General features: G+C 53.9%; 4 protein-coding genes across 7 annotated transcripts; 1 reads left to right on the top strand and 3 right to left on the bottom strand.

Moving 5' to 3' along the window:
* Nucleotides 1-27: 27 nt before the first annotated feature.
* Nucleotides 28-26,451, top strand: UBXN10 (UBX domain protein 10). Of its 3 annotated transcripts, none has more exons than XM_053997481.1 (2): nucleotides 28-119; nucleotides 24,915-26,451. In XM_053997481.1, exon 2 carries the CDS (start codon nucleotides 24,920-24,922, stop codon nucleotides 25,784-25,786), a length of 867 nt encoding a protein of 288 aa, XP_053853456.1. In that variant the 5' UTR covers nucleotides 28-119; nucleotides 24,915-24,919; the 3' UTR covers nucleotides 25,787-26,451. The 3 variants fall into 3 exon arrangements, with proteins under 3 accessions (XP_053853456.1, XP_053853455.1, XP_053853457.1); XM_053997480.1 differs by lacking the exon at nucleotides 28-119 and adding an exon at nucleotides 22,140-22,173; XM_053997482.1 differs by lacking the exon at nucleotides 28-119 and adding an exon at nucleotides 22,256-22,824.
* On the bottom strand, nucleotides 3,623-5,185 carry LOC128818278 (basic phospholipase A2 caudoxin-like). The gene is made up of 4 exons (XM_053997483.1): nucleotides 5,078-5,185; nucleotides 4,793-4,940; nucleotides 4,448-4,554; nucleotides 3,623-3,890 (listed from the first exon to the last, which is right to left on the bottom strand). Exons 1-4 carry the CDS (start codon nucleotides 5,103-5,105, stop codon nucleotides 3,748-3,750), a joined length of 426 nt encoding a protein of 141 aa, XP_053853458.1. The 5' UTR covers nucleotides 5,106-5,185; the 3' UTR covers nucleotides 3,623-3,747.
* Nucleotides 6,520-10,629, bottom strand: LOC128818279 (basic phospholipase A2 sphenotoxin subunit B-like). Of its 2 annotated transcripts, XM_053997485.1 has the most exons (7): nucleotides 10,222-10,629; nucleotides 10,002-10,108; nucleotides 9,399-9,925; nucleotides 8,936-8,992; nucleotides 8,645-8,771; nucleotides 8,089-8,195; nucleotides 6,520-7,975 (listed from the first exon to the last, which is right to left on the bottom strand). In XM_053997485.1, the coding sequence occupies exons 1-3, from the start codon at nucleotides 10,425-10,427 to the stop codon at nucleotides 9,801-9,803; spliced, it is 438 nt and encodes a 145-aa protein (XP_053853460.1). In that variant the 5' UTR covers nucleotides 10,428-10,629; the 3' UTR covers nucleotides 6,520-7,975; nucleotides 8,089-8,195; nucleotides 8,645-8,771; nucleotides 8,936-8,992; nucleotides 9,399-9,800. The 2 variants fall into 2 exon arrangements, with proteins under 2 accessions (XP_053853460.1, XP_053853459.1); XM_053997484.1 differs by lacking the exons at nucleotides 10,002-10,108; nucleotides 10,222-10,629 and having other exon boundaries at nucleotides 8,936-9,093; nucleotides 9,399-9,799.
* On the bottom strand, nucleotides 12,966-14,665 carry LOC128818282 (phospholipase A2, membrane associated-like). Its single transcript, XM_053997486.1, has 4 exons — nucleotides 14,629-14,665; nucleotides 13,783-13,927; nucleotides 13,455-13,561; nucleotides 12,966-13,198 (listed from the first exon to the last, which is right to left on the bottom strand). The coding sequence occupies exons 1-4, from the start codon at nucleotides 14,663-14,665 to the stop codon at nucleotides 13,053-13,055; spliced, it is 435 nt and encodes a 144-aa protein (XP_053853461.1). The 3' UTR covers nucleotides 12,966-13,052.
* Nucleotides 26,452-26,693: the final 242 nt, after the last annotated feature.

Below are 26,693 nucleotides of genomic sequence, written 5' to 3'. Positions count from 1 at the left end.
TCTTCCTTTGCTTGTGGGGAAGACAATTGCTCATTGATTCTGCATCAACCTGTGAGAAGAGTTGTTTAAACTTAACAGGAAGTAGAGACTTGGGTCTATAATCTTGGAATCAGATGAAGGTGAGGACCTTTTCTTCACACAACAGTGTCAGATTTGTTTTGACATCTCTTGATGTGCCTGGTTTTGGGTTTGTTTTTTTTTGGTTTTTTTTTATTTGGTTATTCCTGGAGGAGCTTTATTTTACCTTGCTGTCAGGGAAAGCTTAACAAATCTCAACTCAGGAATCTCTGGTGGATCTTTTCCTATTTAAATTCAAATAAAGTAAGGGAACAGAGTCCCACAATCCTTTCCAAAGCATCGTGTGTCAGCCAGCACTGTCTTAAACATGACATTCCTCCTTTGTTTGCCATGCAGGAATGCAGTGACAAGTTTTAGTCTCACTAGTACTGCTGGCATTGCACTGAGCTGGTTCAAAAGTGATGAATACTTGGAGGGAGATGGGGATTGCTGCATCCATGCTTGCTGAGGTTTGGGTTTGCTCTTTTAAGATGAGACCTGTAGGGGGAAAAGAACCCCCCCAAAACAATAATCCCAGTGGACTTATGAGAATGCAGAGCTGATTCTTCCAATCTGGTAAAATGTGACAGGCACAGGCTTGAAGTTTCTGATGAGTGTTGTTACTTGGACACCTGGAATCTTGTCCGCTTTGCCCTGTTCCAGAGTTTTTGGGCTACTCCAGGGCTTTAGACCAAGTCAGGAGCTGGATAGGTATTAGTCTCCAAAATAAATCAGCATAGCCAAAGGACCAAGAGTCCTGAGGAGAATCTCCCATGCAGCAGTGATCACTGGGAAACCTGCCTATTTCTCTTCATAAATCAAGCTTTTTTCCAGGGTAGTTTTTTTTTTTATCTTAAATTCCGTTTTAGTGAGGTCACCAAGCAGAATGTACAGCTTGACTCCTGTGATGTTTTCCACTGTAGGACTGAGAATTTGGATTGAGGTGAAAGGACTGTGGGACTCAGCCTTTGATTTATAGCTCACAGTGTTTCAGCTCCACTCAGGTTTTTGGGCTTGTAACAAGCACTAAGCTTGAAGAAAGCACATGTGCACTTACACACAGGAGACACCTCATCAGCCAGGACAGAGGTGAAAGGGATTTTTTAAAAGTAAGGAGCATTGCATTTGAAAAATTTGTGCTTAAAAGTTTATAAATCGGCATGGAAATATTAATTTTTTTTTTTTTTTTGTACTGAACTGCCAAGAACTGGGGTAGTACTTGATGTGGTCTGCTGCTGTTACTTGAAGAATAAAAAGAAAGGAGCTCTCCTGTAAGAACGGATGGTGTAGGAATTCCTTTTTCTCTGAGACAGTCATTTTTACAGTAGTGGAAAGAGAGGTGAGTCACAGCTTAGTGGGGAGAAAGTGCAAGTTCTTTCAGGGGGTGATGAGTTGTGGCAGGAGGTTTGGAAAGGCAGTGTGACTGTGTCACCTGTGTCCTGCACTGTCCTGTGTTTTGGTCTGAAAGGCAGGTGTGTTCTGCAGGTTTGAAGAGATAAGGAATTGCAGTTGTGCACTGTGAATAAGAGATTTGATCTTAATGAATTGGGTTTTTGTCCTCTGGAGCCAGAGCTGATAAGGCATTCATTCATTGTTGCCTGGAGCCTGAGAGCTGTGAAGGGAGTTGGTCTGGAGGTTGAGGAGGGAATTCACACCTCACCCCATCATGTGCAGGGTGAAAGGGGGCTCTGCAACAGCAGCACCAACAGCAGCGGGAGAGACTGGCCCACAGCTCGTGGCCTCTGATAATGTGAACAAGATCTGGGGCTGAAAATGCTTTCATTTCCAAGTGTAATGTGATTAAAATAAACTCTCAATGTGCTGGGCTCATAAATCTTGACAAACCAGTGAAATTCCCCTTATCTTGCTGGGGTAGCCTTGTGCCTGCACAGCCATTCCATATCCAAAGATTTTAAAACAGATTTTTGCCCGTTTCACGTTTTTCCTGTTGAAATTTCCACCTTCCCAATGTATATTTTTTTTTTCCTAGGGAATCTTTGTGCACCATCCTTCACAGAACTCAGTTTACGCAGTGAATTTGCTTTGTAAACAGGTGGTGGATTTTCCTGGGAGGAGGAAGGGAGGCGAGAAAGCAGAGCAGAACAACACCATGATTCATACATAGTGTGTGTTTACTCCTTGGTGGAGCTGAGTGCTCTGTAATCCACGGGCCAAGGACGGACAATAAGCACTGGATATTCCCCTGGGCTTTGAGGAGATGACTGTTGTTAGCAGCTGGAGGACAAACATGAGGGTGTTTTGGCAGGGTCACTGTGAGCCTCTCAAGGGCAAATACGCAGCAGGAGGATGTAGAAAGCCACTTTCCCTGCATCCTATCTCCCACCATCATCTTCCCTGCACTTATTTTCCCAAATCCTGCCCCTGCAGGTCAGGAATTCAGTTGAACTGGAAATTTTAAGCATTTAGGCAGGTTCTGGCTGACCTCCATAAGCATGTCTGTGTATGGGAAGGGTTTTCTGCCCATGTCTCCTGTCCCTACTTAGGAGCTGCCTTCTGGTTTATCTCACAGCTTTCCCATGTCACCCATGGTCTGCAGAGCTTTGGGAGATGCAGAAAGGGAGTGAAACTGGGCGTGAAGAATGATCCATAATCCAGTGTGGGACAAAAGGAAGATGGCTTGTGCTGGTTTTGAGCTGTGGGGTTGTTCCTTGGAGCTTCCTGGGTGCAAGCATCAGTCTTAGAAGGCAGCATTGGCTCTGTCTCAGCTTCTAGAATCCTTATTGCCTGTAGAAAATGAGAAGAAATGAGTGGTTTGGAATTATAAAGATACCACATTTACTATAGGAACTTGAGGTAAGGGTGTTGCTTGTAATGAAACACTTAACAGAATCAGGCAAGACATTTATTTGATTTCCACCTCAACACAGAGGCGGAAATCAAATAAATTACCCTTAAAACTCCTTTATTTGAGGCAGATCGCATCTCCAGAGGCAGCATTACAGCTGGAGGTGCCTTCATCAAGGCCCAAGGTACAGCCAGCCCTGGCTTGTTAGAGGTAATTAGGGCTAATTTGGGATCATGTGCAGCTGTGGTGTGGGACAAGGTGGCTGCATGGAGCTGCAGCTTGAGGAGACCTCTGTCTGCAAGGAAGAGCCACCTAAGCCTCTGAGACCCCACCACTGGGCTCCCCCGTGCCTTCAGTGAGTATTAACTGCTTAAACAGTCATTAGAAGTGGCATGGGGCTGGACTGGGGATTGAGGCTGAGCTCCTGGAGAGAAGCTGGGCTTGGAGCCTGCTTTGGGTTGGGGTGCAACAGCCACTTGCTGTTTCTGTGGGCTTTTTTTTTTCCTCTGGAGCTCTTAAGATTTACTGGTTGGCTGCTAAAATGTCACTTCTGGTCATTTTTTAAGAAAAAAATTATGCAGGAAGGAACATTTTCTTCAGAAAATCAGCCCTCAACCACCATGCTGTTACCTACCCCTTCCACCACTGATTCCCAAAACACAACACTGGCCACAATTTGGAAGCATATCTTTATTTGCAGGGTTTACCTCATTTTTATGAGTTATTTAACTATGGGAAAATAGTGCTAAGGCTCTGGGGAAAGGTGCTGGATGCTTTTTCAGTGCCACAGGGCTGTGCCGTGTCCTGCCTGGCCACAGGGAAGGCAGAACCCCCCAGCTCTGATGGTTCCTGGCAGGTTTGGAGCCCCAGCCTGGCAGGAGTGTTCAGCAGGAGGGTGTTCGGCCCTTGCACTTGGATTTGGGGTAGTTGTTGTAGGATTTGCGGTAGGAGCTGGCTGCCCTCTGGAAGCACTCCACTGCCTTCTTGTCGCACGCACAGGTCCGTTTTTGGCATGAGTTCCCGTTTCCTGGAAGAAAATTGGGGGGGATGGAGGCAGGTGAAGGGTGTGAGGGTCAGGGGGTGTTTTTTGAGCGTCCCTGCAGCGTGCACAGCCCCTCTCTTGAGTTTGGGGTGTCTCAGGTGGTCTCATGTCTGGGGTGTGGAGCTACCTGGCCCTGGAGGGAGCATTCACTTCACTTTCTCTCTGATGTGTCTGGGGTATTTGCCTGGATCACTGGCATCATGTGCTTTGCTTTGCTCTGTGCAACAATGAGTCTGCTCTGGGGGAGTCAGGGCAGCCGTGCCACGTCCCCATCCAGGATGGGAAGGTCATCTCAAACCCTTGGTGTTTGGCCTCTTGGGAAGGACAAGGCCCCTCCTCAGGGAAGTCTCCAAGCTCTAAACTTCACCATAATCCAGCAAATACTTATTTGCCTTATTCCTGGCACTTATTCCCTCTATTTCCACCCACTTCACTGTGTGTGATTTCCAGGCCAGGATGGAAGGGGATGTTGGAAGTCAAGCCCCCCGAGTGTGGGTGGCTGTGCCTCCCTGCTTAGAGCTCTGCCCCCGCCCCGCTCTCACCGCAGGTTATTTGGTTTCCTCGGAAGACGTATTTGTACGTGGCCGTTTTGGGGCTGCAGCCGGAGGCGACCAATTTCTTGTAGCAGCAGTCATGGGCGTGGCAGCACCTGGGGGCATGAGAGCAGGTCAGGGTAGGGGACAGTTGGGACAGTACAGTAAAACATCAACCACGTGCATCTTTGCTGCTGGCCGCTGCTGCTGAACCCCTTCTACAGAGGCTTTAAGGACCAGCAACAATTTTCTCATTGCTATTTCCACCCTGAGGAGCAGCAGCAAGATTCCACTTGCTGTACCCAGGGAGGTAAGGAGGGCTGGGGGCTCTGCCTTCTCCCTGTCCCAGCGTACCTGTCGGTGGCATCCAGGGGCTGTTTGGACCCCCCCCAGCCGCAGTAGCAGCCGTATCCGTTGTAAGCCAGCGGCGATTTCCCGGTCTTCTGCTTAATCATCACTGCAAACTGGGCCAAGTTGCAGCTGACAAGGGCCAGTCCTAGCACTGGAGAAGGAGGGTTAAGAGCACCAGGAAAAGCAACCTCCCATCCCGCAGCAAAAATGGGCATTTCACCATCCCCACCTGGCTGTGGGCAGGGTCTGGGAGCTTTCCCGGGGTGGGAGCTGCTGGGGGGTACTCACAGAAGAGGAGCAGCGAGAGGAGTTTCATTCTGGCAGTGGCAGCTCCAGGGTTTGGTGAGCCCAAGGTGCTGCTGGTCACCCTTTTATGGCTGTGCACCCTCAGCAGGGCCCCTCCTCTGGAGAGCCCAAAGTGGGCAAATATTGACAATCCTCACCATACTGGTCCCGCTGCTGTGCAGGTGTCCTGGCACTGCTGGAGGCTATGGGATGCCTTATACGATGGAGGTCTTGGCAGGAGGTTTTGAATGTGGAACAGCCTGAGGTTGAGTCTGTGCATGGCTCTGGGTGTCTCAGCATTCCCAATGCTTCCCTGAACTTGAGGGAGAACAGGAACCATTTAGCATAATGTGTCCTTGCCCATGGCAGGGGTTGGAATGAGATGGTCTGAGGAGTTTGTGATTCCATGATCCACTTTCTTCCTGGGTGACAGTTTTTTTGATGCCTTGGCTAGAAAACACCACTCTGTGTCTTACTGTTTCCATCATGACTTACCTGGGCAGGGAGAAAATGCATCCAGTGCAACTTATCCTGCCCTTCCAACTTACCAGAGTGGGTGAGATGCAGCTTTGGGAGTGGAGGAAGATCCCATGGTCTCCAGAATGGCTGTGGCTGGAGACAGAGCTGAGCAGAGGCCATGTTTGGTGGTTTTCTTGATAGTGGGGCTTTCTCAGTGCCCAGATGTCTCCTGCATGTGGGGGTGCTCCATCCCTCTCCCCCATGTGTGCTGGGCACTGTGCTTTGCTCTCAAATACCTCATGGCACGAGCTGTGTGCTTCACCTTTATTTAGAAGCAAAATAAGGCAAGTGGCAGGGAAGAAAAAATGCAAGTAATGTATGATGGAAGGTGGGGGGAAAAGAGGCTGCTTGTGTCGTTTGCTCGGGGAGAATCCGATTAAATTGGTGGCACTGAGCAATCAGTTAGCAGATATCTTCTGGCAGAGATTGCAGCTGCTCTGTGCTGCTTTTTGGGGAACCCCAGCATGGGCAGGCACTGAGGCAGGGGAGGAAATCCCCCCAGGGCTGGTAGGGAAACTGAGGCAGGGAACAAGGATGCAACTGGTGTGGGAATCTGAGAGATGCTGAGAGAGGGGAACTCAGCTCAGCAAAATCTCTTCCCCCCCCCCCCCCCCCCCCGGCATGGGCACTTTGCCTCATCAGCTCTCTGGGCTAATTTAAGTAGTCCCCTGGGATGGTGTTGATTTAATTGGCTGAACCAGGATTTGCCATAATTCAGGATTTTCCAAGTCCACAGTCAGTTTTATCACAGGGGAATAAGGGATATTCTTGTCCATCGAACTGGCTGAGCTCCACTGAAAGCCTCTCCACCCCAGCCCCTCTACCTGTGGCAGGTTTGCAGGATCCCTTCTCCAAATGGGACATCCCCCAAGCCAGATGTCTCCTGGGAAGCTGTGGATTTTGTTTCATAGTATGAAAACCACAACTGTTGCAGTCCAGTTTATTGCAATGCTCCGAGGGGGTGCAGCATCTGAGCCAAAACATCAGCATTTGGAGGACTTGTATGAATGGATTTGTACAGCCGGATGTCCAAGCAGGAAAATTCATGGATGGTTAAAATTCACCCAGAATTTACAAAGGGAGAGCGTGATTCAGTTTATCCCAGCCTGCAATCCGTCTGGGATATCCATCGTCTCGGTGAGGATTTGATCCTTGATTTATGCCCTGCAATTATCAGCTGCTGGGTGAAGGGCTCCTTCCTCATCTCCCCCAGGGTTCCACACGGGTGATTCCCTGGTTCCTGGGTGACAGCTGGCAGAAGCATCACTGATTTCAGGGCTATTTCCTGGTGCCATTGATTTCAGCTATGGGGAATTCCAGCTGGGCATCAGCCCCCGAGGAAACAGTGTTTTGTTGCTTTTTCTGTGGCTTTATTTCATTGCTGAGCCCCCCATAAGGCGCTTTGGAGCCCGGAGACCTGCCAGGGTCAACACCCCAAGGCACAAAACCTGGGGATGCTGAAGTGGGGGAAGCAGCTGCTGCCTGAGCTGCCTTTTCCTAAGGAATGTGCTCAGGGTTGTTGCAGAACTGGGCCAAAACATTCTTTTCTGGTGAGAACTCTGTTTTGCTCAGCACTGGGTGTGAGGCAAGCTCCAGGCTGTGCTGTCACAGCAGAGATTTAGGGGATCACAGAATATACCGAGCTGGAAGGGACCCACAAGGATCATGGAAGTCCAAGCCTGGCCCTCCCACACCATCATGCCTGCCCCCAGCCCCTGCACCAGCCTCACTTCTCCATCTCTCAGAAAAACTGGATATTTTCAGAGCCTGAAGGTTTAGAGCTAAGTTGGGGCAGTTCAGGGTGAGCTGTGTCACCTCTCAAGTGTCATTTTTGCTGAGTACTTCAACAGGAAACCTGTCTGAGAGGTGAGGGGTGGTCGCTGGGCTCAGCTGAGTCACTGCACGCTGGCAACCGGTGCTTTGGGCTCTCTGGTTTTATTTTGGAGCAACAGGAGGGAATTTGCTGTGAAGCAGGAGGCGGAGGGAGCGGACAGGCTGCCGAGGGGAACACTTCCCATCTCGCCCCTCATCGGGACAAGGGGCAGGTGTCCACTCCTCCCTTGCTTTGCTATGCTGGACATCAGGTCAGCGCTGCTCCCCCTCCTCGCATGCCGTGACGCGACTTGACCGGAGGGTTCTTGTCCTCGCCTCGAAGCCAAAAGGCCCCGAGGAGGAGACTCGGGCTGGGAAGCGCTGCCGGCGCCGTCCCTTCACCGATCAGCCCGGAGATGGTTTCGCAAAGGGAGTTTTTGCTTCAGCAGCGCCCGGCTCGTCCCTGGCACCTGGCGCGGCGGCGGAGCTGAGCCCGGCCGAGCTGAGCCCGGCACAGCCGCGCCGCCCGCTCGCACCTGCAGGCGCCTCGCTGGCACCGCGTCCCCGAGCCTGCGGGGACCGACAGCGCACCTGAGACCTTCCCCGAGCAGCCCGGGAAAGGGCGCCACGAAAGCGGGGATGGTGTAGAAAGGGGCATCCCGAGCCCCGGGGCGAGCACTCACTGCAGGTGGGGATCCCTGCCCGCGGCGCAGAGAGGGGCTGGACGGGTCCCACGCGGCACCGCCGCGCTGCCAGCTTGGCATAGCAGCAGGCTCGGAGCAGGCAGCACCTGCGGGAGGAGGAGAGCCTGGGCTCGTCGGGAATGTGGCAGCGGCTGCTGCTGCCCCGGCTGACACAGGCTCTGAGAGAGCGGGAGAGCCGCCAGCTCTGCTTTCCCCTGCTCTGGATCACCCAGAAGCTTCTCTGTCCTGCCCCCGCAAGCCCTGCCCCGCGTCCTCGCTTCAGGAGCGTCCCCCTCCTCTGGTGCCATCCCACGGGTCGGGCAGTTGTCGCTGGCACCATCCTACCGACTCCGGGGTGGAATTAGGGGTGAACACTGCATCGCTTTCCTTGCTTCCCGAAAACCTGATTACTTCCTGCTGCTGCCAAGCACCCAGTCTGCATTTTGCAAAGCTTCAGGGGGCGCTGCTGGGGTGGTGCAGAGCCCCGGGGTTACCCCGGGACCAGCGTTAGCCCTCTGGGACCAGCGTTAGCCCTCTGGGGCAGCGTTGCCTGTACCGATCCACTGAAGCCCTCGAGGTGCCCCATCCCCTGTAGCATCCATGGGCAGTCAGGTTTCCTACGGTGCTTCCCTCGAGTCCCGGTGTGAACGTGCGTGGGTGCTTCCCGTGCGCTGTGAACACACCTAGAGTGACCGTAAAATGTGATTTTTTTTTTTGTAAGTTACATGCAGAAACGAGGCCTGGGGAACTGGGGAGGGAAGGAGGCTTTGCTGGGAGTCTCCCTGAGGAGTGCACAGGAGTTTGGGGATGAGCCTGGCTCCCGTCTGTGGGTCGGGGATGCACTTACTGCAGACAAACAGCATCGTCAGCACCAGCAGGACCTTCATCTTCCTCTGACCTGGGCCTGGGAGGAGAAACCGGGCACAGGCTCAGCCAGGCAGCGTGGCCAGTTTGATAGGAGCTGCTGTGAGAAGCTTCCTCTGAAATCGGATCAACCCCCAAAATCTGGAGGGAGGAAAGCAGCTGTGTCCCCTCGCATGGGCATTGCTGCCTCTTGGCCGAGAAGCTGCCCCACCACCTGAGCATCCCCCACCGCCTGTCCCACCCCTCCAGCATTTCTCACCTCCCGTCCCACCGCTTTTGGCACCCAGGGCACCTCTCCCCTGCTGCGCAGTGCAGCCTCCCACTGCGTTTCCATTTGGAAGAGATTACACTTTTCCTGCAGGCACGGGCCGCTCCCGCTGCATCCTCCCAACATCCCCCCGTATTTTTCTTTCCACAGCGGCGGAGTGAGGAGGGGAGTTGCTCACCAGGGATCTTGCTCGCTGTCAGTCTGTCCTCCCGGGGAGAGCCTGCCCTCCGTGTCCAGCCCGCGAGCTCCAACTGGAAGCTCCAAAATGACTCGTCTGTCCCAAACCCACAGAGTGCTACGCCCCCATCCCCCGGCCAGCCCCCCTCTCCCCGCGATCTGCAGCCTCGAGTGACGCAGGGGCCGAGACCGAGTTCTTGGAAAGTTTTGGGAAGACGTTGACTATTTACGGGGATTTCTCTCCCTGCCCAGCAGCAGCTCTCAGAGGACCGGGGACGTTGAGCAGGAACATTGTTTATTTCCGCGTTGATTTAGTTTACAGCGGCTCTGGTGTGGTCAGCAGGGATGAAGGGCGATCCCGGCGCCGACCCGCGCATGCTCCGGTTCCTCATCGCAGCTCCCATCATCGGCACAGCTTGTTGGGGTAGAACTGGTAGAGTTTCTTGTAGCTCCTGGCGTTTCTCCTCAGGCACAGCGCCAGGCTGCGGTCGCACTCACAGGACAAGAAGGCGCACCGGGAGCCCTGACCTGCGGGACGAGGGAAGCCCAGGGTCAGCCCCGGCTTTGGAGGGGATAACACCCCCTTTTCCAGGGCCCTACTCACTGCAGGAGAGCCTGCCATAGTGCCAGTTGTAGCAGTAGAGGCGTGTCTTGGCATTGCAGTGGTGCTTCAGGAGGTTTTCATAGCAAGTATCATGCAGCTGGCAGCATCTGCACAGGAGATCGAAGCTTTAGGGGATGGAGTTGTCTCCCCCTCACCCCACAAATTTAAAAATACTCGAGACTGTGGGGGTAGGGCAGGGGGTTTTTAAGTGGATTCTCACCTGTCTGTGGCATCCTTGGGCTGCCCCTTGCCCCCCAGACCGCAGTAGCAGCCGTAGAAGCCGTAATACAGAAGAGCATTTTTCCCTGTCACTTCTGAGATCATCTGGTGCAGCTCTAAGAGGCTCCCGTGGGCTGGGGACAAGCCTGGAGGGGGGGAAATTAGGGAGATCATGGTGATTCCCTGCCCCCTCAACAGCAGCTCCATCCCTCCAGCCCCCAAACTGGCACCAGGGTCTTAGAAATTATAATGCAATGGAGAGGAAATGTGTTTCCAGCTTGGCAGAGGAGAGTTCTTGCATGCCTGGGAGAGCTGGTGATGGGGAGAGGTGGAGAAATCACCAGCCTGGTCCTAATTTCGATGGATGTAACTGCACAGAGAGCCTTGGGACTGAGAGAGGACGCTTACCCCACACAAACAGCACGGAGAGGCCGACGAGAGAGTTCATCCTTCTGATGGCTCTGGGAGAGGAAACCAAACCATTCTGTTATAGCAACCACCTCCTTTCTTTCCTCATCATCCAGGAGCAGAAGTTCTCCCTCTCTCCAGGGACTGGGAGCAACAACGGGAGTAAAGATGCCCCTACAAAGCATGAGGGGTGGGAAGTGATGGGAATCAGATGGGGGAGAGGTGGGAAAAAGCATAATCAGGAGAAAGGGAGAAAAATTGGAGCGATGTTCAGCCTTCGAGGGCTGCACCCTCTGCTCTCCTTCTGTGCTGGCATCACAGGCAGCATCTCCTTCAATCCTGCTTCCCAGCGTGGCACCTGCTCCCCACTTGCAGCACAGCTTCTGGTGAAAGGAGGGAAAGAAGGAAAGCAATCCTCCATCCCCACTTACCTTGGGAAAGCCCTGCTGGCTTGCAGTGCCCTGCAGCCAGCAACACTTGCTTTATAAAGCTTGCTCCCATCTGCCTGGGACTCCTTTGACCCAAATCTCGCTGACTGGGCTTCCCTGCAAAGGAGAAGGTGCCATCCTTCCCCTTCCGAGGAATGCCAGAAATCCCCTGAGCCCCTGCTCTGTACCCCACGCACGGGGTGGGTGCTGGGTGGGATGAGGTGGAAAAGCAGTGTCACTTCCAGCCTGAGGAGGAAGCAAACAGGCTCTGCCTCAGTCAGAGATGCCTCCTCCTCTGCCCTTCCCAGCACCAAGGAGCCACCTCAGGGGGGAAAAGAACAGCTCTGGTTCAGGCTGGGCATGGACACAGCAAGTTTAGGGTGAGTTTAGGAGGTGTAAGGTGGTTCGAGGAGAGTTATCACTTCTTTGGGCAAAGTCTATAGGCAATACTGAAAGCATCTCTAAACATGCAGTTCCCAGAGTCACGAGGCTGGGCAGACATGAGATGATTACACCTTCACTCACCATGAGAAAACAGAGAAGCAAAATTAATATTCTGAGGTGAGAAAGTTCAACTTCTCTTTATTTCTCTCTTTGTGGTTTTTCCACCCTCCCATTACACCCTCCTGCAGAAACCACTCAGTCATCAATTCCCTCCTGAATTAGCACTTGCCTAATGTAAGAGGTCAAGGCTTTGAAATCTTCCTTCCTCTGTGGATGATTATTTTTAACCCTTATTTCCAAGAGTCATGGAATCCCAGACAGGTTTGGGAAGGACATTAAGGAAGGAGGGTGACTTGTCTGTGTCTTTTGTCTTTTGTGCTGGAAAAATAGTTTTTTGTTGTCCTCCACTGACAAAGTTTTCAGCCAAGCCCTGATTCTGGCTCCGCTTTGTCTCTGGTGTCACGAGTGATGCTCCCTGGCTGGCATATGCCTTGTGCTTATCTGCCCATTAATGCTCCTCTGGCTAATTACTGCCTCATTAATCATTTGCAATCAGTTTATGTACTCACGCTGTTTTCCCGATTTTAGTGTGTTTGCATAACAAAATGTGTTTCTATGAAATGCTTTGTATGGAATTGTTTATAGCAGGAAATAGATATAAAAGAACAGTTGTGTCATTCCTAGTAAAAATCCTCATGTGCCAGAAGCCAAACATCCCAGAAGATACTGGGGATACTCCTGTGAGCTTCTCCCTGTGCTGAACTGTGCTTCAGGTTGCCCTGACTCTGCACAAGAGGAACAGAAAAAGGATATGCAACTTAAAAATCCCTGTGATGTGAAGCCTCTTAGTGTATTCCTGGGACTGTTCTGTTAGTGTTCCTCACAAAGCTGTTTGGATGTGCCTTCGGAGCTAGGAATTAGAAATTCATAGAATCCCAGAATCCCAGATTGGTGTGGGCTGGAAGGAACCTTAAAACTCATCCAGTGCCCCCCGTGCCAGGGCCAGGGCCACCTTCCACTGTCCCAGGGTGCTCCAAGCCCTGTCCAGCCTGGCCTTGGGCACTGCCAGGGATCCAGGGGCAGCCACAGCTGCTCTGGGCACCCTGTTCCCCAAACTTCTAGCTCCACATTGGGATAGACGTGGGAATTACAGCTCTGTCGGGACCATGGAAATTTTAGGGTGTCAGGCCAATGGTGTGGCTGAGGGATGCATAAGTGCTTTCCAAACTGAGCAGCCACCATGCCTGTGCCTCAATCTCAGCAGCCCTTACAGAAAAATACCATGGAGAACCAGTTTGCATCCCTTTTATTGTATCTGTTGTCTTTGCTGGGAAACGAAATCAAGAGAGGAGGAAGAGACAAAAAAGAGGAAGCTGGCGTGTCTTTCCAGGAACTGGTGGGTCTCCATCCATGGGGTGTGTGCCCTTCTCACCCCGAGCTGCACCTCACAGGGAGCCTTGGGGGCTCTGCCTTTACTGAGCCCCCAACCCAAGCTTTTCTTGCTGGGTGAAAGCAGCCAAAATCTGGAACTCTGTGTGCAGATTGGCCCTCCTCAGCACTGGAGCTTGCTGCCTTGGCATTTGAGCTTGAAGTAGAAGCGGTAGGAATTGTTGTAGGAGTGCAGGGTGCTCGCGAAGCACGAGGCCACCGCGGTGTCACACAGGCAGGTCTCTCTCTCGCACCAGCTCTGCTCGTTACCTGCGGGGGGAAAGCCGGAGCCCTGCTGTGCCTTTCCGGGCCGGAGCCACCGGGGGGAAGGGGAAAGAGTACTTGCCCTCCCCAACCTGTACTTGCCCTCCCCAACCTGCCCACACCCCCAATACCCGTTTAATTCTCGCAGCCGGGCAGGAACGGGGCTGGATTCAGCCAGGGGATGCTGCCATGCGTGCCCTGCTCGGGGCTGGGGCTGGGGCTGGGGGGCGGTGCTGCTGCCCACTGCCCGGTCAGTACTCACTGCAGGTGATGTGCCCGTCGCTGGAGGTGAAGCTGTACGGGGTGATCAGGGGGCTGCACCCGCCCTCCCTCAGCCTCCTGTAGCAGCAGTCGTGGGCTTGGCAGCATCTGCGGGGACACCAGGTCAAAGCGCGACCCCCAAACCCTCCCTCGGCACATCTGGAGGGCAGGGGAAGCTCCAGCCTCACAGGTCCAGGAAGAAGAGGGGGCGAGGCAACAGCGGGACCGGGCTGGGGAACGGTGCAAACACCCTCCGCCCCAGCGCTGGGAGGCAGCCAGCGAGGGCCCTTTAGGGGGCTGGGGGCCGTGAGGCCGCTCTGGGTACTCACCGGTCGGTGGCATCCACGGGGGTCCCGGAGCCCCCGATGCCGCAGAAGCAGCCGTACCAGCTGTAGGACAGCAGGGCGCTCCTGCCCGTGGCCGCCCGGATCATCCGCTCCAGCTGCAGGACGCTGGTGCCGGCCGGGAGCAGCCCTGCGGGGCACAGGAGGGGCTGGTGCCGGAGCAGGGCTGGCAGCCCGCGGGCATTCCCTGCACCTTGCACCAGGCAGGGGCGTTACACTGGCCTGGCATCGCGCGAAACGTGCACTTTTGGGATTTGAACCACGAGAAGCTTTATCCCCTCCTCCAGAGTTATGGAATCGTGGAAAGGTTTGGGCTGGAAAGAACCTCAAAGCCTGTCTTGTTCCACCTCCTGCCTTGGGCAGGGACACCTTCCACTATGCCAGGTTGCCCCAAGCCCTGTCCAGCCCGGCCTTGGACACTTCTAGGACTGGGACAGCCACAGCTTCTCTGGGCAATCTGTGCCAGGGCCATTCTCTCAGGGAGGATGGCTTTTTCAGTCTGGCTTTTACAGCCTCTGGATTTGGCCTGGCACAAGATATTTTGCCCTCTGGACTGGCTCTGCTGTGCTGAAAACTGCAATTCTCCACCACCAGGATCAGCCACGGGCTTGGCACAGGCAGGAAAGGTGACAATGGGCTCCAGGGCTTCCCAAAATAAATATGGAAATCAGCATCCTAAAGCCTCCCCTTCACCAGCCCTCCAGGACTGCAGCAGTTCCACACAAAACACTAGAGAGAAGCTGCCAGATTTAAACAAAGACCTGAACTGTGCACAAAGACTCAGGGTTTGCAGGTGGATTCTGGCCTGGCCGGGGACAGCAGGGCACTTACCACAAGCCAGGAGCACGGCAAGGAGGAGATTCCTCATCCTGGGGCTGCCCTGGAGAGGAAACAACGAGGATGGGTGATGATCCAGGGCAGGACAGAAGCTTCTCCAGTGCCCACAGGAGCTGGGTGCACCCGGGCAGTGCCTCAGGTGACATTCCTGTCACTGTGGGTACACAGCTCTGTAAGGCTGAGTGAACCCTGACTGTTCTGTATCCCAGTTTTGGGATGTGGGGCTTGGCAGGGATGCAGTGGCTTGTCCTGCCTGGGGCTGCTGGAGCAGCTCAGGACCTGCAGCCTTCCCCCCACGCCCTGAGCTGCCTGATGAGCACCAGGGCAGTGAAATCCCCTCCTCTTACCCTGCCTGGACCTGCAGTTCCAATGCTGCCAGCTCAGCGGGGTGGGTTTATATCCCTGCGAGGCCCACCCCCTCCTCTATCTGTGCTGATGGTGTCAGTTGTCCTAAGGTAGGCTTGCCTGGAACGGGGAGCTGATTCCCATCCTTCTCTTCCCCAAAAAACAGGAGTTTTCCCACATCAGTGAGCACCAATTCTTCCTCCATCATCTTGCTCATCACTGGGCATGAGGCCATCTCCATTCCTGCATGAGGCCAGTCAAGGCCTTGCCCACGGCCATGGTTTTAAAATCCACGGGATTTGGTGGCTGGAGAAGTGAGACAAAAGTGGAGAACCAGTTTGCATCCCTTTTATTGTATCTGTTATCTTTGCTGGGAAACGAAATCAAGAGAGGAGGAAGGGACAAAAAAGAGGAAGCTGGCGTGTCTTTCCAGGAACTGGTGGGTCTCCATCCATGGGGTGTGTGCCCTTCTCACCCCGAGCTGCACCTCACAGGGAGCCTTGGGGGCTCTGCCTTTACTGAGCCCCCAACCCAAGCTTTTCTTGCTGGGTGAAAGCAGCCAAAATCTGGAACTCTGTGTGCAGATTGGCCCTCCTCAGCACTGGAGCTTGCTGCCTTGGCATTTGAGCTTGAAGTAGAGGCAGTAGGAATTGTTGTAGGAGGATGGCACCTCAGAGGCCATTGAATCCTTGTTCCAGGTGTAGAGGCAGCACTTTGGGCTCAGTATTTCCTCAGTTTTGCCAACTCACCCCCTGAACCCTCAAAGATGGTTTCCCTTGAATCCTTCCTTGCAACTGCCCCCCCCCAAATCCATGGCTGCATCCAAACCCAGCAGTGCCAAATTGCACAGGAGAGCAGCAAACACCAGGATTGCAGTTCCTGGGTCTGCAGTTTTCCTGTCCTACCCTCAGGTTTTTGAGGCAAGGGGTCTGTGAAATAAAACCACCAGCAGCAAAGGCTGGAAAAGCCATGAAAACCCAACTTGGAATGCTTTGGGAATACAGTTTATTTAATTACCATAACCCAAACAGAATGCAGAGCCACGAGGGAGACAGAAAACCAGAGAAGATAAGGAACAAAAGCTGCTGTTTTCCCTTGAAACTGTGGGGCCAAGAGCAAACACAGACACAAATGCAGGTATCGGGCAATATGCAGGGCCCCACCCTCAGGGATTAACCTCGCTCCTGGGGAAGGGAATTTGGGGTTGGGAATTGTAAAGAAATTACCTCCAGAGTGGTCTGGAGGCAAGAAGAGAAACCTTTGTTGAAATTCCTGAGATCCACCAAAGTTGACACTGGAAGGGATGTCACCTCTCAGCTGCCCTCCAGGGTGCCAGAGCTGTCTGTCCCAGGGTTTTCCTTCCCTCTAACCTTTTATTTCCTGCTGCAAGTGGAATAAAACCCCATCCAAGCCTGTTAAGGATGGGGAGTGACACCTCACCTGCCTCCCCACTCGCCATCTGCACAAGAAATCACTCCAAAATACCAGTGACACCCCCAACCCCTGCTTTCCCCACCTGACTTTTAAAACCAGGGCATCCCTAATATTAAGTTAATCAATCCCTTTCCCACCTTCTCCACAAAATACTTCCATTGCAGAAGGTTTTCCCCACTGTGCTAGTTGTTGTCTGTGCTGTTCCTGCTTTGGCATTGCAAGCCCACGAATTTGGGGGGGAAATTGGGAAATCTGGGTTTTTTCTGTAGAGTTTGGATAAATCTGTGTGGAAAGCATTGTCCAGAGAAATAAATGGAGAGCAGAGAGCTGGGATCATGTGGATTTGGGATCCGCACATGGTTTTAACCAAATCCCCTCATTTTAAGCCCTCTCTCTCTTGTGGAGTTTCCACTCAGGGGAGTGCCCACATGAAGCTAAACCCTGTCTTTAACTAACCCACAAACTCGAGGGCTTAAAAACCACCCGTGGAAGTTATTATCCCATTGGAAATGTGGAACTTTTCAGCCTTTCTATGGAGCAAGGAGAGCCGGGTATCACCCACCCATCTGTTTGCTCAGGGCCTTACTGAAGTGTAAATACCCCGTGTGCTTTGATCTGCAACATTGCTAAACATCCTGGGCTGGGGTGAGCTGATAGGAAACCATTTCCCTACTTATTTTATTTCTTTTTAGTGCACAGGTTTGCCTTGATCCTCCCACCCTGCAGGGTGGAGACCCCAAGTTTATGGTGGAAGTTTATTGCTTGTTTCTTGCTGCCTTCGATGGGCATCTGTTAGTGGGAGCAGCAACTGCTTAAGTAGGAGTGGGTTTAGAAAGGGATTCGTGGGAGAGATGGAAAAGGTTGGTGTTATATGGGGTGTTCCCAGAAGGAAAACTGACTCAGGGATCATTTGTAGCTGGGGGGAATCAGGAGGACTACCCCTCCCTCCCAGCTGCAGCTTTCCCAGCACAAAGAAACTTCCCCGAAAGAGTTGTTTTAGGTCCCCTTGTGATCTTGTATGTAAAGTGTCATTTTAAAAAGGTGTTTTCCTCAGAATTCATGAGTTTGGGGTTTATTTGTGTGGTTTGATTCAGTGGTCACTGGATCACAGGGAGGCTAAAGCCAGTCTTGTGCTCCCATCCTGCTGCCTTTGCTCAGGAGGGGCTCTAATGCCTTGGTTTTAAACTGTTAGGGCTAAACTCCAAAGATTTGGGTATTTCAGCAGGGTGACACCGTTGTGGTTTTGCTTAGGGTGAGTTGGAGGAATGGGAATTCCTGCTGGAGGGCTGGGACACCCCAGTACCAGGGTCACCTCTGGCTGGAGTTTGTGAGAGGCTCCTGAGCCACCCCCTGCTCCCCCCACTCCTTTGTGTCCAGTGTGTCCGGCAGGACAAAGCCTCCAGAACCTTCCCAAAGTCACGGGGCTGCTCCTGAGCCGTGCCGGGCCTGAGGCCGTGTCACAGCCCTGTGCAGAGCCCACAGTGGGTCACGGCTGTCCCTGAGCCTGGGGACATCCCCCAGGACCCACTGGCACATCACGGCCGTTCCCAGCCCTGGTTCCATCTGCCCCGGGACAGCCTGGTTGTCCCCATCCCTGTATCCACACCAGGACATCCCAGCTATTCCCAGCCCTGGGTCCACCCTGGAACATTCCAGCTGCCACATCCCTGGGTCCATCCCTGGATCTATCCCAGGACATCCCAACTGTCCCCCCCCGATCCTTGGATCCATCCCGGGACATCCCAGCTGCCCCACTCCTGCCTGTTCCCTTCTCCATTCCCATCCATCCCCATTCTCATCACTGTTCCCTTTTGCATTCCTATCCCTGTTCCCTTTCCCATCCATCCTGGTTCCCATTGATGTTCCCATTGCCATTCCTGTCCCTATTCCCTTCCCTGTTCCCATTCCCAGTTCCCCATTCCTATTCCTCTCTCTGTTCTCATCCATGCTTCCGTTCCCATTCCCATTCCCATTCCCATTCCCCATTCCCATTCCCATTCCCCATTCCCGTTTCCATTCCCATTCCCATCCCCATTCCCATTCCCGTTCCCGTTCCCATTCCCATTCCCCATTCCCGTTCCCATTCCCCATTCCCATTCCCATTCCCGTTCCCATTCCCGTTCCCATCCTCATTCCCATTCCCATTCCCATTCCCATTCCCATTCCCATCCCCATTCCCATTCCTGTTCCCGTTCACATTCCCCATTCCCCATTCCCGTTCCCATTCCCATTCCCATTCCCCATTCTCGTTCCCGTTCCCGTTCCCATTCCCATTCCCCATTCCCATTCCCAATTCCCATTCCCCATTCCTGTTCCCATTCCCGTTCCCATCCCCATTCCCACTCCCATTCCCAATTCCCGTTCCCATCCCCATTCCCACTCCCATTCCCATTCCCCATTCCCGTTCCCATCCCCATTCCCGTTCCCCATTCCCGTTCCCATTCCCCATTCCCGTTCCCATTCCCATTCCCCATTCCCATTCCCCATTCTCGTTCCCGTTCCCATTCCCATTCCCATTCCTCATTCTCGTTCCCGTTCCCATTCCCATTCCCCATTCCCATTCCCATTCCCCATTCCCATTCCCGTTCCCGTTCCCATTCCCATTCCCATTCCCCATTCCCCATTCCCGTTCCCATTCCCATTCCCATTCCCATTCCCGTTCCCATTCCCCATTCCCGTTCCCATCCTCATTCCCATCCCCATTCCCATTCCCGTTCCCGTTCCCATTCCCATTCCCCATTCCCATTCCCCATTCTTGTTCCCGTTCCCGTTCCCATTCCCATTCCCCATTCCCGTTCCCATTCCCCATTCCCATTCCCATTCCCATTCCCATTCCCCATTCCCATTCCCCATTCCCATTCCCCATTCCCGTTCCCATTCCCGTTCCCATCCTCATTCCCATTCCCATTCCCATTCCCATTCCCATTCCCCATTCCCATTCCCATTCCCATCCCCATCCCCATTCCCATTCCCGTTCCCGTTCACATTCCCCATTCCCGTTCCCATTCCCATTCCCATTCCCCATTCTCGTTCCCGTTCCCGTTCCCATTCCCATTCCCCATTGCCGTTCCCATTCCCCATTCCCATTCCCCATTCCCATTCCCCATTCCCATTCCCCATTCCCGTTCCCATTCCCGTTCCCATCCTCATTCCCATTCCCATTCCCATTCCCCATTCCCATTCCCATTCCCATCCCCATCCCCATTCCCATTCCCGTTCCCGTTCCCATTCCCATTCCCCATTCCCATTCCCAATTCCCATTCCCCATTCCTGTTCCCATTCCCGTTCCCATCCCCATTCCCACTCCCATTCCCATTCCCCATTCCCCAATCCCGTTCCCATCCCCATTCCCATTCCCATTCCCGTTCCCATTCCCCATTCACGTTCCCATTCCCATTCCCCATTCCCATTCCCCATTCTCGTTCCCGTTCCCATTCCCATTCCCATTCCTCATTCTCGTTCCCGTTCCCATTCCCCATTCCCATTCCCATTCCCATTCCCCATTCCCCATTCCCATTCCCCATTCCCGTTCCCGTTCCCATCCCCATTCCCATTCCCCATTCCCGTTCCCATTCCCCATTCCCATTCCCATTCCCATTCCCCATTCCCATTCCCCATTCCCGTTCCCATTCCCGTTCCCATCCTCATTCCCATTCCCATTCCCATTCCCATTCCCATTCCCCATTCCCATTCCCATCCCCATCCCCATTCCCATTCCCGTTCCCGTTCACATTCCCCATTCCCGTTCCCATTCCCATTCCCATTCCCCATTCTCGTTCCCGTTCCCGTTCCCAACCCCATTCCCCATTCCCGTTCCCATTCCCCATTCCCATTCCCATTCCCATTCCCCATTCCCATTCCCCATTCCCATTCCCCATTCCTGTTCCCATTCCCGTTCCCATCCTCATTCCCATTCCCATTCCCATTCCCCATTCCCATTCCCATTCCCATCCCCATCCCCATTCCCATTCCCGTTCCCATTCCCCATTCCCGTTCCCATTCCCATTCCCCATTCCCATTCCCAATTCCCATTCCCCATTCCTGTTCCCATTCCCGTTCCCATCCCCATTCCCACTCCCATTCCCATTCCCCATTCCCCATTCCCGTTCCCATCCCCATTCCCATTCCCGTTCCCATTCCCCATTCCCGTTCCCATTCCCATTCCCCATTCCCATTCCTCATTCTCGTTCCCGTTCCCATTCCCATTCCTCATTCCCATTCCCATTCCCCATTCCCCATTCCCCATTCCCATTCCCCATTCCCCATTCCCCATTCCCATTCCCCATTCCCATTCCCCATTCCCGTTCCCATCCCCATTCCCGTTCCCATCCCCATTCCCATTCCCGTTCCCATTCCCGTTCCCATTCCCCTTCCCATTCCCATTCCCATTCCCGTTCCCATCCCCATTCCCATTCCCATTCCCATCCCCGTTCCCATTCCCGTTCCCATTCCCATTCCCATTCCCATTCCCGTTCCCATTCCCATTCCATTCCCATTCCCATTCCCATTCCCGTTCCCATTCCCATCCCCATTCCCGTTCCCATCCCCATTCCCATTCCCATTCCCATCCCCGTTCCCATTCCCGTTCCCATTCCCGTTCCCGTTCCCATTCCATTCCCATTCCCATTCCCATTCCCATTCCCGTTCCCGTTCCCATTCCCATTCCCCATTCCCATTCCCATTCCCCATTCCCATTTCCATTCGCATTCCCCATTCCCGTTCCCATTCCCCATTCTTGTTCCCGTTCCCGTTCCCGTTCCCATTCCCCATTCCCGTTCCCATTCCCGTTCCCATCCCCATTCCCATTCCCATTCCCATTCCCATTCCCCATTCCCATTCCCATTCCCGTTCCCATCCCCATTCCCATTCCTGTTCCCGTTCCCATTCCCCATTCCCCATTCCCCATTCCCATTCCCCATTCCCGTTCCCATTCCCGTTCCCATCCCCATTCCCACTCCCATTCCCATTCACCATTCCCCATTCCCGTTCCCATCCCCATTCCCATTCCCGTTCCCATTCCCCATTCCCCATTCCCCATTCCCATTCCCCATTCCCATTCCCCATTCCCGTTCCCATCCCCATTCCCATTCCCGTTCCCATCCCCATTCCCATTCCCCATTCCCGTTCCCATCCCCATTCCCATTCCCGTTCCCATTCCCGTTCCCATTCCCGTTCCCATCCCCATTCCCATTCCCGTTCCCATTCCCGTTCCCATTCCCGTTCCCATTCCCGTTCCCATTCCCATTCCCATTCCCGTTCCCATTCCCGTTCCCATTCCCATTCTCATTCCCGTTCCCATTCCCATTCCCATTCCCGTTCCCATTCCCATTCCCGTTCCCATTCCCATTCCCGTTCCCATTCCCGTTCCCATTCCCGTTCCCATTCCCGTTCCCATTCCCATTCTCATTCCCGTTCCCATTCCCATTCCCATTCCCATTCCCATTCCCATTCCCGTTCCCATTCCCGTTCCCATTCCCGTTCCCATTCCCATTCTCATTCCCGTTCCCATTCCCATTCCCATTCCCGTTCCCATTCCCATTCCCGTTCCCATTCCCATTCTCATTCCCGTTCCCATTCCCATTCCCATTCCCGTTCCCATTCCCATTCCCGTTCCCATTCCCGTTCCCATTCCCACGGGCGGCGCTGGGGCCGGCGCGCGGCGGGGGGCGGGGCTGAGGGCGGGCCCGGGGGCGGGGCTGGGCGCACCCGGAAGTGCCGCGGTCGCCACGGCAACGGCGTCGTGCGGCGGGCGCGGGGCAGGTGAGGGACGGCGGGGCCGCTGCGGGACCGCGACCGGGGCCGGGACCGGGGCCGGGACCGGGGAAGGGACCGGGGAAGGGACCGGGGTCTGCTTCCGGGCTGTGCAGCCACGCTAGAGCGCCGGGCTCTGCGGGCGGGGCAGCGCTTCTGCCGCGGGCTGTGCCAGCTCTGCCTGGGGCTCTGCCTGGGGCTGTGCCAGCCCTCACCAGGACAAGGGGCAGTGGGCAGGGACCGATGCCCAGGAAGTTCCACCTGAACGTGAGGAAGGACTTCTTTAAACACCTGGAATACGTTGCCCGGAGAGGACAATGGTCCCTCACCAGAGATATTCCAGACCCATCCTCACACAATCCTGTGCCCTGTGCTCCGGGCTGGCCCTGCTGGAGCAGGGAGGTGGCACAGGATGAGCTGCCATCGTCCCTTCCAGCCTGACCCAGCTGGGATCCCGTGCTGTGGGTCAGGGCTGTGAAGTGCCAGCCTCCTAGGCCCTGGGGGCACCGTTCTGGGGGCACCTGAGGGCCCAGCCCTCCCTGGCTGTGGTTCCCCTCCCACCCCTCACCAGACCCCGGGTTTTCAGCCTCTCCCCTCTAACTTGTGCCGTGCTGGGGCAGTACAGACACTCGCGGAGGGCCCCACCAGGGCTTCTGCCAGGTTGGTTGGTTGGGGGCTCATTCCTGGAAGTGGCAGCGCCACTGGGGATATTTCTAAGTGCTCCCATGCGCTTGGGAGTTCTGCCTCAGCGCGCTGTTGCCTTGGAGTTTATTTGTTAGCGGCAAACGGGTAGATACAGCCCCTGTCCCTCCCACAGGCTCTTGGGAAGCCGGGATGAGTCACGCGGGCGAGTGTCCCTGTCGCCTTCCGCTGGAGGCTCAGGAGGGACCGGTCTGTCAGCTGGGCTGGGCAGGGCGTGCTGGGACTCTGCCTTGGCCGTGCTGAGCTGGAGGAGAAACGAAATGTTAAATAACAAACATATCCCTGGCAAAGTGCCACAGGGGCTGTTCTCTCTGATTGGTTTAGAATAGAATCCCAGAAGAGTTTGGGTTGGAAGGGAACTCAAAGACCATCTTGTTCCACCCCTGCCATGGGCAGGGACACCTTCCACTGTCCCAGGCTGCTCCCAGCCCAGTCCAGCCTGGCCTTGGACACTGCCAGGGATCCAGGGGCAGCCACAGCTGCTCTGGGTACCTGTGTCAGGGCCTCACCACCCTCACAGGGAAGAATTTCATCCCAAGATCCCATGTAACCCTGCCCTCTGGCAGTGGGAAGCCATTTCCCCTTGTCCTGGCACTCCAGGTCTGTGCCCACAGTCTCCATCTTTGCTGTTGGCTCCTTCAGGCACTGGAAGACCACAGTTAGGTCACCCTGGAGCCTTCTCTTCTCCAGGCTGAACAATCCCAGTTCTCCCAGCCTTTCCTCACAGCAGAACTGTTCCCTCCCTCTGATCAGCCTGGTGCCTCCTCTGGACTCTCTCCAGCAGCTCCAGGTCCTTCCTGTGCTGGGCCCCAGGGCTGGGGCAGCCCTGCAGGTTGTTCTTCTCCCAGAGCTGCTCTTCATCCCTCCTCCACCCAGGTGTGCCTGGGATGGCCCCACGCCAGGTGTGAGGTTTTGCCCTTGGCTTTGCTGAACTCCATGAGGTTTGCATTGAGCAAATGCTGCTGGGGTGAGAAACAGCAGCTGAATGTGACTGTGTCCTTTCTGGAGAATGCCAAGCAATCCAAGGTGAACTTTTTACCCCTTAGTAAATGCTGTCACAAACCCCACAGGAACAGAAGAGGAGGTTCCCTGTGGCACTTCTCCAAAACGTTGTTGTGAGGTTGTGACCCAGTGGCTGGGCTGTCCTGGCATAGCTGAGAGCTCCAAGCGCAGCTTCCTTTGGGAAACACGCAGCAGAATGTGGTTTCCTCCTCAGTGGAGGTTGTATCACAGAATCTTGGAATATCCTGAGCTGGAGGGGACCCACGAGGATCATCCAGTCCCACTCCTGGCCCTGCACAGACACCCCAACAACCCCACCCTGGGCATCCCTGAGAGCATTGTCCAAATGCTCCTGGAGCTCTGGCAGCCTCGGGGCTGTGCCCATTCCCTGGGGAGCCTGGGCAGTGCCCAGCACCCTCTGGGGATAGAACCTTTTCCTGATATCCAGCCTAAACCTCCCTGACAGAGCTTCAGCCATTCCCTCAGTTAATCATTCTCTGTTAAGCAGCTTTTGGTCACTGGAGAGTCAGAACAGGTTTCTGTGTATTGAATCGGGGTTTTTCAATCTCAATGGTCTTGAAATACCTTTAAAATATGAAGTGAAGTCAGTCTTATCCCAAAATCCACAATGGGAAACTGAATCTGCAGGAACTGTGAAAAGGCCAGAGCTGTGCTCTGAGCTTCACTCATCTCCCATTTGCCCTGAGTTTCCAGCTTCAGAAGAAAATAATTGTTCTTTCCATCAAAAACTTAGATTCAGTGGTGAAGGGCACAACTCCCCAAAGCTCTGAGTCAACTTTACACAATTCCTGCCAAAGCCAGTCACTACAAATAACACACCTCCCACCCTCTGGGCCTCAGCCCTTACTGCACCGCAGGGTTGCAGTGACACCCATGTGATAGCCGGGGATGCCCATGCAGTGATCCCTCACATTTATTCTGTCATTACCTGACGTATTCTGTCATTACCTGAGGCGTGGGAGCCTCAGGGAGTTGCAGTCTTCTGGCCAGTTCCTGTAACTTCTCCCTCTGCTCCCGGCCCACAGGTGCCATGGCCACAGCCGCTTTCCAGGACTCAGCACCAGCTCAGCTCTGTTTCCCTCTGGGCACAGCCACTCTGCTGTGTGCCAGCACCATCACCATGCACGTCTCCAGGCCCAAATCTGCCAAGGGACAGAGGCCAAGCTTGAGCCACCGTCAGGGCACGGAAGCCTGTCCGTGCCATGCGCCATCTTCCCCGCCAGCAGCCTCTCCTCGGGAATTAGTGAAGAGCTGGAGAGCGCCGCTCATGAAAGCGGCGTTCCCACCTGCCCAGGTGTCTCCTGAGAAAATCCCAAAGCTCCTGCAGCACGTGCCTTTGAAGAGCTCCTCCTCCCTGAACAAGTACCGGGTGCTCCCCTCCATCATCCGGAAGGGTGCAGGGAGCAGCGCCGTGGAAGCGTTGGCTGAACGGACCAACCGGCTGGAAGTGAGCGAGGGGCAGGAGGATGCTCTGAAAACCATCAAGACTTTTTCTGGAGGACAGGAATTTGCCAGCACACTTTCAGGAAGTGGCATTCCTACTGAAGAGAGCTCACACATGCACTGTGCCCCTGAGCAGTGGGGAAGGCAGGCGAGGCAGGAGAGCCCTTGGGTGTTCCCTGCCAGCCTGGAAGAGACACACGTGCTGCTCGCTGTCCGGTCTCCCTCTGGGCGGAGGTTTGAGCACCACTTCAAGCCCTCTGACAGCCTCCAGACGGTCCTTGCCGTGGCAGGACAGAAACTGTTGGCCAGTTACCAACACTGCAGCGTTGAAACCATGGAGGTGCCCCGGAGGAGCTTCTCTGACCTTACAAAGTCCCTTCATGAGTGTGGGATCCTCCCCAAGTCCGTGCTGTGCATCCGACAGGATGAGCAGCACGATGCAGCAGATCTTTAGGCACACTGAGACACCGTGGATCCTTCTGCTCAGTGGGGTGCATTGCTTCTTCCAAAAAACTGAGAGTCTTGATGCTTCCAGCACCTTCTTCTTAATCTTCTATCTCCCACAAAATCCCCATCCAGCAGAGTTATGGATATGTAATAGTACTTGAAATAGTATTTCAGAAAATAGTTATTTCAGATGCACAAACCTGATTCATACAGAACAGCCTGTGCCATCACAAATTTCTGCCTCAGCACCACCAACCTTCAGCCTTTCTGGTTTGTTGAAGTTGCTGATGTTCTCTGAAAACTTAGGTTTCCAAGACCTCTCCCCTTGTCCTTTTCTATGTCTTGGGAAGGTACCACTTCTCTGAATGCAGAAGCACCATTTGGGAAGGTAGAAACAGAACTAGTTTAGCTACAGGACCACCTTCAGTAGCTTATTGTTATCCTAAACATCTTCTCAAGAGACTGAAAAGGAAATCAAACCCCAAACCCGTCTGGAAATAACAGTAATAACACATGAATGAGTTATTGTAAAGTATTAAATTGCAAGACTGATCGTGAAATACCTGTGAGGGCTCAGGTCTTTCTGGGTAACTTCAGTCCAGCTCTTAACTGTGACTAAATCATATTTTTAAGAACAAATAATTATTATCTTGGCTGTCCTGGGGAGCAACAGGATTTTCTCCTTGGTTTTCCTTCTCTTATTTGGCTCATGTGATCCATAGGTAAGAAGAGATGGATAGTTAAGAAGGGATGTTCAGATAATTCCACTTAACCCCACTACACTGAAGTGAGTTAGTCTAAGAAGCAAGTGCTGCTTTGGGAATTTTTAAATAAGGTATTAATGGGAATAGGCTCAAGGAGCAAGCCCTCTTTTACTAAACCATCATTAAAAGGCTGGTTGGGTGATTTGGTAG

This window comes from Vidua macroura, chromosome 23 (assembly GCF_024509145.1).
Source record: "Vidua macroura isolate BioBank_ID:100142 chromosome 23, ASM2450914v1, whole genome shotgun sequence".
NCBI classification, from domain to species: domain Eukaryota; kingdom Metazoa; phylum Chordata; class Aves; order Passeriformes; family Viduidae; genus Vidua; species Vidua macroura.
Note: the sequence above shows the minus strand (reverse complement) of the source record. Positions and strands in the feature narration are given on the sequence as shown.

Bases quoted from the DNA above. Each gene is read 5' to 3' on its own strand.
- LOC128818278 (XM_053997483.1), bottom strand. From the start codon at position 5,105: ATGAAACTCCTCTCGCTGCTCCTCTTCT. The intron at 4,555-4,792 runs GTACGCTGGGAC...TCATGCCCCCAG, and splicing joins CCCCTGGATGCCACCGACAG to GTGCTGCCACGCCCATGACT. The intron at 3,891-4,447 runs GTGAGAGCGGGG...ATTTTCTTCCAG, and splicing joins AGGAAACCAAATAACCTGCG to GAAACGGGAACTCATGCCAA.
- LOC128818279 (XM_053997485.1), bottom strand. From the start codon at position 10,427: ATGGAGCTGCTGTTGAGGGGGCAGGGAATCACCATGATCTCCCTAATT. The intron at 10,109-10,221 runs GTGAGAATCCAC...TCTCCTGTGCAG, and splicing joins CCCAAGGATGCCACAGACAG to ATGCTGCCAGCTGCATGATA. The intron at 9,926-10,001 runs GTGAGTAGGGCC...CTCGTCCCGCAG, and splicing joins CTATGGCAGGCTCTCCTGCA to GTCAGGGCTCCCGGTGCGCC.
- LOC128818282 (XM_053997486.1), bottom strand. From the start codon at position 14,665: ATGAGGAATCTCCTCCTTGCCGTGCTCCTGGCTTGTG. The intron at 13,928-14,628 runs GTAAGTGCCCTG...TGTGCCCCGCAG, and splicing joins TGCCGTGCTCCTGGCTTGTG to GGCTGCTCCCGGCCGGCACC. The intron at 13,562-13,782 runs GTGAGTACCCAG...GTGTCCCCGCAG, and splicing joins CCCGTGGATGCCACCGACCG to ATGCTGCCAAGCCCACGACT.
- UBXN10 (XM_053997481.1), top strand. From the start codon at position 24,920: ATGGCCACAGCCGCTTTCCAGGACTCAGCACCAGCTCAGCTCTGTTTC.